Source organism: Thalassophryne amazonica, chromosome 11 (assembly GCF_902500255.1).
Source record: "Thalassophryne amazonica chromosome 11, fThaAma1.1, whole genome shotgun sequence".
Taxonomy (NCBI): Eukaryota; Metazoa; Chordata; class Actinopteri; order Batrachoidiformes; family Batrachoididae; genus Thalassophryne; species Thalassophryne amazonica.
In genome coordinates this window covers 64,068,454-64,079,159 of record NC_047113.1, presented here as the reverse complement: position 1 = coordinate 64,079,159, position 10,706 = coordinate 64,068,454, and the positions used below count along the sequence as shown (strand labels likewise).

The 10,706-nt window shown below is 40.2% G+C and overlaps 1 protein-coding gene across 1 annotated transcript in view; it reads right to left on the bottom strand.

Annotated features, from left to right (window-relative positions):
* Nucleotides 1-3,151: 3,151 nt before the first annotated feature.
* The window catches only part of fgfrl1a (fibroblast growth factor receptor like 1a), a 183,399-nt gene continuing 175,844 nt past the window's right edge, over nt 3,152-10,706 (bottom strand). Inside the window, exon 8 of the mRNA XM_034181988.1 lies at nt 3,152-10,190. Within this exon, the coding sequence (XP_034037879.1) occupies nt 9,754-10,190 (437 nt within the window). The 3' untranslated portion in view covers nt 3,152-9,753. The remainder of the gene's footprint in view (nt 10,191-10,706) is intronic.

Below are 10,706 nucleotides of genomic sequence, written 5' to 3'. Positions count from 1 at the left end.
CAGGGAAACCCGACACTCATTGCGTTTTACTCCATGTTTGACAGCTTAAGGGAACCAACATTCACCTGATTTGTTTCAGTCCAGCGTCTTTCAGAGTGATGTTCTTGTGTTGCCAGTTAGCATGCCAATATCTCTGTAAGATGTGTCGCCACAGCAGATGCACTTCAGATCTGCTGCATTGTGACGGTAGTCTACACATTTTACACCGGATGCCTTATGTGACGCAACTCCACATTAAGCCCTGGTCACACAGAGGTATTGGGTTGTGAGAGTCTTCAAAAGTCTTCGTCACAGCCCCCTGAAGAATACAGTCCCTCATGTTTAGGCAGCAAAGGGAAGTTGCGTCACATATATGCAAGTCAGTTTTTGTGATGGTTGCCGAGGCACCGACATCATATAAATGATGCTGGCACCATTGTTGTGGGACAGGAGTGTGGATGTGGCACGAATTTATATGACTGTCCTCATTTTTTCCACAAAAATCACGACCGTGGCAGTACTGTTGTGCATATGTCGTAAAACTGTTTTTCCCACCAAAATCATTGCATCAGTCGCCAACATATGCACTTCTGTGGCACCACCAGTCTGTGCATTTTAGAGTCACCAATCATATTTTTAACATGTCCAGAATAAGCTCTGACTGAATTTTGCTCATTGCCAAAAAACATTTTTTTCTGCAACAGCCAAGACAATGTGGCGCACACCTGAGACATTCTGCCTTGAACCTGTGAAGGGTAGACATCATCCCCATGGGCACAGGTGGTCTTGAGCCAGAATCCTTTGGTTTTGGAATCAAATGAATTGATGATTTGGCTGTTATCAACTTAAGAGCATCATTTACAAAATCAATAATTTCTTTGTAAGCATACTTACTACCTTATACATTTACACTAAAACAACTGTGAGTGATCACGATATTATAAAACTATTGTAAAAAGTGACAAAATACACCCTAAAGCCTTTGTAAACGGGCAGGAGATCACCTTAAACAAATTTAATAAAAAAGTTGACTATTTTAATCTTCCCTGGCCTGTAAATAAATATTTGATACCCATTAATTTTCATTTAAATTATTAATATTAGATATTTACTGCCAACTTCTGGTGGATGCACTTTACTGAGTGCGACTGTAGATTTAGTTTCTTCAACGACAAATCAAAATGGAACTTTGGAAGGTGACCTCAGTGTGTCTTTTGCATTTCTTTCCTTTCTCATTCATCGCTTGCACTCTTCACCGATCTCGTCTGCGTTTTCTCATCATAGCAGCGCCGTGCAGCTGTGAGCGCCGCACATCTGTCAGCGGCCTCGCTCTGTCTCATCCCTCCTCCACCATCTGTCCTCCCCAACAAGTGCGCTCACTTTCTCAAGAGATAACAGAGACACGAAAAGCACAAAAGGCTAATTAATTTGATAAAAACGAGGGTCCAATGTCAAGGATGAACTCGGCAGCAAAGGTTACGGTTACAGTTTGTGCATGTCTCTTTTGTCTCCGAAACAGAAATGTTGGATATAAAACTTCTTGGTTCTGGTCATCTTTAAAATGAAATCCAGACACCGTCAAAGTCAGCTGACGTTCCAAAACTGAAACCTTCAGTGTTACTGTTTCCAGTCTTAATTGTTTGTGTTCTAAACTCATTTCTTGTCCTCCACCTTCCAGTTTATGATTGATAAAGTTGTCCAGTAAAGGCCCATACTTTGCAGAGACTCCTGATGGATGAGAGAGAAACTGTATTTTGTGCTCCTAACAGAGAGGCTGCAATTAAAGGAGATTTTTTAGGGGAGTCTCTATTTGTCACATGGTATCTGTTAGTCCGACTGACTTTTACTTGATGTTCAAATTAAACAGCAGGCAAGACATTTGTGACCTCTGATGGCCAAAAGCAGCGCAAGCGAGCTGAATGAATGACTGTTTATGTGGAGTAAAACACTGGATGAACAGCACCAATTTTTTCACATGGGTAATTATATGGTAACAAAATTACAATCTCAGCACTTTTTTTTAATGGTCAGCTAAAATGCGGAGAGATTTGGCTGTCATTGTAATTCTGTTACCGTGGAATTGCCCACCTGTTGCTTTAAATGGAGAGGAGGTGCTGCAGGACAAGCCCCCTACTCATAGGCAAACACACAACACAAAAGTCAAAAGAGGTTTGCAGACCTGGCTGAGTTTCGCACAGTTTTGCACTGTAACAGGCTGAATTGTAACTTGCCTGTTTTCTCGCCTGGCCGCATTTGGATACAGGTACACCACTCTGCAAAACTCGGGAAAAAGTCATTCCTCCCCCGGAGCACGGTCGGCTTCCCATTCACCTTGTCCCAAACTGCAACCAATCCAGTACAGCCTGGGGAAAGTCTAGAGCCACTGTGGTTTACACAGTGAACTCACACTGGGATACCGTTTGCTAATGTTTTCCGCGCTCGCTCTAAAAACTGTTGCATCAAGCCAACACCAAGCCATCTGCTCCGAGCAGGAGACAAGCAGTGAAATCAAGGAGTTTCAGCTCCTGAAATGTTGAAACATATTCAAAAGTGCGACATGTTTAATTGGCCTGTTCAGTTGAGTGCCCCCCCGAGCCACGTACAAACCGAGCAGAGTTGTTACTCTGGAACACTGGACACCAAACATGTCCCAATGTGAGAAAACAGGACTTTCAGTTCAACGTCAAACACGACCACAAGTCATTTCAGCGCTGTGCAAAACATTAAGTGGGGTTAGCACCAAACATTTGAATAAAAACAGATTGTTTTAATTTGTTAATTTTCGCATTAAAATGATGTTTTTATTTGCATGGTTGTGTAATTCTGCCGCCTCACCCGCCGTGTGCGGTGCGCCATCCGTTCTGCAGTGTTTTCGTTTTTCACCATTCTCCCTCTTCCTCAGTGAGTCAGTGAGGGGAAATGTGAGCCTTCACACCCTTCATCTGCACGCACGCAACGCTTGTCCATCTGTCGTCTCTGCAGACAGACGCGCTGACAGATGAACACGGCTGCAGACGGGATACAGCTATTACGAGAAAGACATTCTGCTTAAAAAACAGTCCCACGGCGCTGCACTCAGCCGGAATCCATTTCTGCCGCTACATGCGAGAGACAACAAGAAATCAGAGAACAAACAGTAAAGATCTACATGAACATGAGACCATATTTACGCTGATTTAACTGATTTTAATGGCACCAATAAAGTGGTTAAAACAAGGTAAAACAAAATGACAAACTGTACAAGATTGTCTATACAAAGACTCGATAGGGTTTCGTATATTCTGTCAGAACGTATAAATACAATATCTTACAATGACATAAACAAGGTACGTGCTACATAGCTTACATTATAACACAAAATGCACTCATGCAGTATAATGCCCAAATTATATACGAAATGAACACAAAGAATAAATAAATTAGACACATTATCTTTTCAAAAATCATTGAAAGAATAAGGATTTTTTTGTTCCATTATATGAGCCAATATGTCATTAGAACCACCATTCGAAAGTATCAACTTTCATTTGAACACCTTTATAGGACACGCAACAAACACTTTGTTTTATTCACATTTTTAATGCATTAAAAATATCTGAGTTCTCCTGAGTATACCTTACGTTTATTTTGCTCAAAATGTGTTCATAAATTTTTTAAATCCCTGTTAGTGAGCACAGAATCCAACCACTCTGCCGGTGTGGCAAATCAAGATGTAATGAAGTGTCTGTCACAACAGCTAAGTGTGCACGAACGCAAATTTGTAACCACAAGTCAGGGGGGGAAAAAAAAGACTTTTGTGTTGCATAGAAGATGTCTTAGATGTTTTACTTCTATGCATGAAAAATGGGAATGAAAACAAAAAGTGCTGCATTTTTATTTTTGTTGAGTAAACATACATGGGGCAAGGGCGCAGACACAGTCTGTCTGTTGGCAGTGAAGAGCTTTTACAAAACAACACAAAAAAGAGAGAGGGAAAAAAAATGCATTTTTCACCCATTTAACAGTCAAAGAAAATCAAATTTTAAAAAGAAAAACTAAACAAAAAACCCTCTTGTTCAGGATAACGTTATCCAAATGCTGTGTGTAACAGCTCCTTAATATTTCTGTATACCTATAAATGTTGGTTTTTATGTTTTCTTAAAGTTTGTATGTCATTCCCAAATACTAATTTTCAGTACTGGACTAATTTATAGAGTCAGTCTTGATGAATTTCTTTGTTTCAGCACAGAAGAGAACAGAGCAGAACCCGATGGACGTGTGTTTCAGTTCCTCAATCTGTCTTTGCCGTATAAAACAGAAATACATTTTCTGCTTTAAGCTTAAACATTTATGTGCAACAATGTACACGAATAACCGCCAGGCGATTTGAATAAATCTCATCCAGTCAGACAGCTGTTTAAAGCTGCACAGAAAGTTCACACTCTCTGGATTTATGTCCCGCAGAAGGTCTGCAAAGTGAAACATTGAATTATTACAAATTAAATCAACTGCATGGCAAGCCTAAAAAAAAAAAAAAAAGATTTCATGTCGCTAAAATTGCAAACAGCACATTTTCCCTCAAACATCTCTGTTTAGTCCCCCCCCCCCATCGCTTTGGTATTACATCACTGAGTGAGACTTTCAAAGAGTTGTGCAAATGTGAAACAGTCTGAAGCATATATTATCTTGGCGTGGGTATTTTTATTTTATTTTTTAAGTGTACAGATTTTTGAACACATGCAGAAACACCAGGACAGACAGAAAGAGCAAAAATGGTTTTATCTGATTCTGCTGATGCTAGATTTGTTTACTACAAAGTGATGAAAAATGAACATCCAGAAATAACCCTCAATGATACACCGGGTTAACGGCTGAATTAATAATCACATAAAATCCAGAAGGTAATCCTCCAGTCTGATTTATCTCAATTAGCGAGTTACATTTTTGTGCATTTAAAAAAATATATTAGAAATTCTCACAATTTTAATTTAGGCACACTGGAAAATACCTGGCAGCATTTTTATTATTAACACTTGACTATTGAAAACCTCAGATATTTAAGATCTTCTTAAAAATATGTTGGATTAATGCATTAAAAGGAATTTTCTGTATTTTTTTTTAAGTGTGTGGGTGAGCAGAGATGCAAGGTATATTTAAAGATTACTTTTGAGATGTTTTAGGGTGCGTCTGAACAAAAGTGATTTTACCTGGTGCTTTATTGATTTAGAATGCAAACAGTTGTGCGGCTAACTGGCTATTAAGGATATCAGAAGGGACAATCACAAACCACTGAACAGGTGAAAGAAGTCATTAGCAGTCTTTAAATGACCAATTATATAGCTTACATTAGCCAAACAGTCTGCCAGCAAGAGTGGTCTGAATTATAACAAGTGGAGTGCTAATGTACGGTGGTTGGCAAGTGCAAAAACACTTTCACAAACAGCAGAACACTTTTACAAGAAGTCCTAAAGCAAATTCGAAATGACAGATTCTGACAGAAGAGGAATGTGCCAAGTGAGAGATTCTGACAGAAGGGGAATGTACCAAATGCTGAACGTGATGGAAGGGGAATGTCTGTCATTTGGTACATTCCCCTTCTGTCAGAATCTCTCACTTGGCACATTCCTCTTCTGTCAGAATCTGTCATTTCGTACATTCCCCCTTCAGATCAGAATTTTTCACTTAGTACATTCCCCTCTGTCACTTTCCGGCATTTGGTACATTCCCCATACTGTCAGAATCTGTAATTTGTTACATTTCCCCTTCCATCACTTTTGGCATTTGGTAGATTCCCTTTCTGTCACAATCTGTCACTTGGCACATTCCCCTTCCGTCAGAATCTGTAATTTGATACATTCCCCTTCCGTCACTTTTGGCATTTGGTACATTCCCCTACTGTCAGAATCTGTAATTTGGTACATTCCATTCCATCACTTTCGGCATTGGTACATTCCCCTTCTGTCAGAATCTGTAATTTGGTTACATTCCCCTTCCGTCAGAATCTGTAATTTGGTACATTCCCTTTTCCGTCAATTTCGGCATTTGGTACATTCCCCTGCTGCCAGAATCTGTTATTTGTAAATTTGTTTCGGGACTTTGTGCAATATTTCGGACTTCTTATAAAAGTGTTCTGCTGTAAAAGTGTTTTTTGTACTTACCATCCACCATACTAATGAGGAGCGTGATCTTCTCCCCCTCCATATCAGTGAATGACTGCCTGTTGTGTTTTGACTAAAGGCAGTTTAATGCGAGTGTTTTAGGTTGCTCCGTACAATATGGAGCCAGTTAGCCTGTGACTATGTTTGTGTTCTGAATCAATAAAGCACCAAGTGAAATTGTTTTTGTCCTGAATGAAAACATGAACCACAAAACATTTAAAAATGGTGCTCCTATGGAAAAATACCATTTAACACCGCTTTTATCAAATGTGGTTAGAATCTTAACTTCAATGTGTTTGTGTTTTCTTCTGGATTCTGTCAGCGAGCCACTGCATTTGTTTACATATTTACTTACACATCCAAAAAGACAAAAATACTCACACAAGTCTAACAAATGCAAACTGTTTATGAGGTTTGTGGGTATCACAATGAGACACGATGGAACAAATGGTGATAGAATAAATATATCACCTCTAATTCATTTGCCGATGAGGTCAGATGTGTGCGGACAAAGTTTAAACACCAACCAGGAATCAAAACTAAAGTCAAGAGTCTGAGGAAACTCGTTACGTGCCTCAGTTTGTTTCTTTTAAAGGTTAGAAGAGGAAGTGAAGTGTATTTTAAATCCAGCATATTTTGGTAACTGCAGAAATGTGATTAAATACATTCAGGCTCAAAGATCTTCCACACTGTACGCCTGAAAGCATTTTATACATTTGTAAGAAAGCAGTTATTCATCTAATCCAGACTTCTGTACAATGTCCGTCTCCACATTTAGGTGAGAACAACGCAGACACTTTTCAACAGTACTTCTAAGTTCTCTAACAGTCGAATTGTTGATTCAACTCAAACGCTTTGAGGAAACAGTTTGTCAAATCATTCAAGTTTAACTAAAATATATTATTCAACCATCAAAACTTACTTTGGTAATTAATGTAAAATGAACATAATGTCTTGCTAAGTTTATTTATAATGCTTCTGTTAGCTTGAATTTGATTGGTTTAAGTTAATCAGTTTCCTTGGAGTGTTTGAGTTGGACTAACAGCAGGTTTTGCTGCGTATCAGAGTCCATTTTCAGCCCGTGACCCCTTCATCCAGACCAACATCTACTTCCAATTCCAGTCCAGATGGTGCAGTTTTTCCTTATCTGAAAGACTGTTTACAAATCATGTTTGGATCCTGATACTAAGACTGACAATCCCTGCTGGAGCTCTTAATCCAGAGCATTTCTACTGAACGCATATCAGAGTAAACTCTCAGAACGTTCAAGCGGATGTTCAGCCAATCTGACTCAAATATTATCTTGTGTATCACTTTATAGATGCATATGAGGGATTTACAACAACGTTCACCCTTATATTTAAGATAAAGTCTCTCTGTTTGAAGCCTGCCGAAGCTCATAACATATGAAGAAGAATCTGTCACAGACAGTATCCAGCGATCCAAAGATAAGTCTGAAAACGATTCACAGAAGCCGTCGTTTTTACTCCCACTGGACTGCTGCCGATGTTTTGGCTCTGTTGGCTGAAGAGGTTGACCTGAGGAGATCTGATATCCTTCATCCTTCTTATGCACCCGCTTCTAAAATCAGCAAGCATCCAGCGAAACTAAGGAGGCGACGCAGTTCAGGAAATGGCACCGATCTACAGGAAGTCAAAGGGCTTCCAGTGAGCTCAAATCGGGTCTTAAATCGACTGAGTGGTCGCGTTTTCAACTGCTGCGTTTGGCCGTAGCTGCTGCTGCTAAAAATAAGAGATGCACGCCATTTAAACTCACTAACTCTGACATTGGTTCTTTTTCACGTCTTCCCCAGATAGCAGCTGGTGATTCATCAGAGGGGCCGTCGGCACTCGCGGCTCTCGTCTTCGCCGCAGAGTTTGTGTTCACATGTGGCTCAGTTCGGCTGACGCCTGACATACGCTCTGAAACTATTACCTTACATACACTGTATATTTTTCTTGATAGATTATCCGGTGAGAAGAGGGTAAACCAATGCCATGTAATCATATTCTGCTATACACACGAGAGGATACATACAGTATGAATAGTTGTTGGGTAACGAGGCTGGATTTAGCCTGTTACTGGGAGGTTGTGCACTGTAAAAAAAGAAAAAGTTGAGAAAACTTAAAAAAAAAAGACAACCAGCTGCACAGAAAGTTTAGAATTTTCTCACCATCAGTTTAGCTGAAAAAGATTGCTTAAATTGCTGAGTCACATCTAAATTTAAACTTCTGACATCACCTTAACTCACAATTGTGAGTTAAAATAATAAATAAAAAAAGTTTGTTAAAAAAATACTTTTATAATTTGTAGATTGCTTTAAAGCTATCCTCACAGACAGGAAACAATGAGAGATTTGGGGACACAGAAGTTGTCAGGGATTGAGCCACCAACCTTCTGGTTGCTACAAAGTAAATCCACTTTAATTTTATCTGAGTTTGTTCAACTCACATCTGTTGGTTAAATAGAGTTCTAGTTTGTAATTTGATTTGCACCATTAAAATAATAACCAGTTGGAAAGTTTATGGCTGTATAAATTGTCTAATCATTATTCTACCTGTTTGTGAGGCAAATGTGGCTCAGGCGCTAGAGTAAATTAGCTGTAAGCATATCGGTCTGTGGAAATGCCCTTGAGCAAGATGTTACTGAAATAGTGACTGTGAGTTTATGTGATTCAAAATTTTAAGTTGGCCAAATTAGCATACTGTTGCAGTTTTAACAAACTTTGTAATCGGAATTAATCCAACTAACCATATTAAAACTTGAGAAACTTTGTTTCCCTACAAGTCCTTTGGTGGATTCTCACCAACCTGGTAGGTGGATGAAGGCCAACAAAGGAGTTGTCCTTAAGGATTTGTTTTGGTAAAGGTCAAGGTCATTTGGGTCAAAGGTCAAAAATGTATTATCATTATTATTATTTTAAACACACTGGCATCCAGCAAGGTGAGTTCTGGAATCGCCCAGGCTAGATCAAATTAACCAAAAGTCAATCACTGGGGTCACAGTCATTCATGTCTGCCAGAATGTTGACCCTGAAATAATTAATTTTGGTAAACATCGAGGAGTTTGATTTTCAACCCAAACTGGACCGAACTTGGCACACACTTAGGTGGATTTCAGCATTGCCAGAGGTCAATCATTTGGGTGATGGTCAAGGTCAGTGGGGTCAAATGTCAAACTGGCATAGCCATGACTGTCTTCATGCATAGTATCCTGGAGAAAATTCAAAATGTCTATGCACTCATTGCTGTAAATTTAGAAGTTTTCTCAACTTTAAATTTTCTCCCCCTAGGGTGGGTGTGTCCACTGTACTGAAAGAACGCAAACATAATATGAAAAAAAGGGTTTCACTTTATATGGATTTTTTCCCCTGCTCACGTACTTCAGCAAAATAGGTACCAAAATGCCAAACAAACAAACAAAAAAAGATTCTTTGTGATGCGCTCCAGTCTTCTCTTACTTTACATTCTTCATTGTTTCTATGTGGAATAAATTCATCTATATGCAATAATCTGTGCAGGAGTCCATACGGTCCCTTGGATGTGGTTCTTGTTGCTGTGCGGTCTTGTGTCAGTGAGGGTGGAGCGCTGTGGTTCGAGTCTGCCTGAACGTGAAACACCAAAGCTTAGCCTTGCTGCTAACACTGGTAGTGAATGTGCTGGTGTTGGTGCACTTTTCCGTCCACGTGTGAATGCGTGTGCGTGTGTATATCTGTGTAGATTTTTGGGTAGACCTTAGGAGCCAATCCTGTGCCTGCCTGAGAGAGGAGCAGCTGCTGATGGGCAACGTAGTCCTCGTAGGAAAGAGAATCTTTGTCCCCATTGGCCTGCTGAGGAGGAAGCGTCGGGCAGGCTCTGTCACGACTGGCTGCTGGCAGGTGCTGGCAGGTGGGCAGAGCGGAGGACGAGGATGAGGATGAGGAAGTAGACGTGGCACAGGTGCGTTTTGACTGGCAGAACCAGAGGAGGGCGGTACCCAAGATGAAGGCGACGCCTGCTGGGATTCCAATGATGACTGGCCATGGAAGATTTTGAGAGGCCACCGTGGGGACAGGACTGATGTGAGGCTTCAGATCTGAGGAGGGGAGGTGAGCAAATTAAAAAGGACAAAATTTATGAAATTACAACAAATTTAAGAATGTCCCGAAAGGCTGAGGCAGGTGCAGATCTTTAAGAAAAGCTCATGTATTGGATCAGGTTTTAGCTTCCTAATGCCCAAACCATTTCTGGTCCTTTCTTTAAGCTACAGCTGACATAAACCTACAGCTGACATAACCCGCCTGTTTCACCTTGCTGCTGCTCCAAAGGACCACTCTGCAAACTGCAGCATGATGTCAAGTCACAACTGTGGTATTAGGCCTCGTGTCCACATTGTTTTGTTTTTTTTGAGAAAACACCCATAAACAGTTCACCCCAGCAGTTTTGGGAGGTGGGGAGGGGGCTTCGTATGTGATTTGTTTCTATGATAACAATACACAGCTAACGGCGAGCTTATAATGGGTACTGATAAAAAGTACTCACTCTCAGCAAGAACCAAGCATGTGGCCAATCTGCTAAAACAAGCAGTCCACTCTGAAAAAAAGATGCTGGG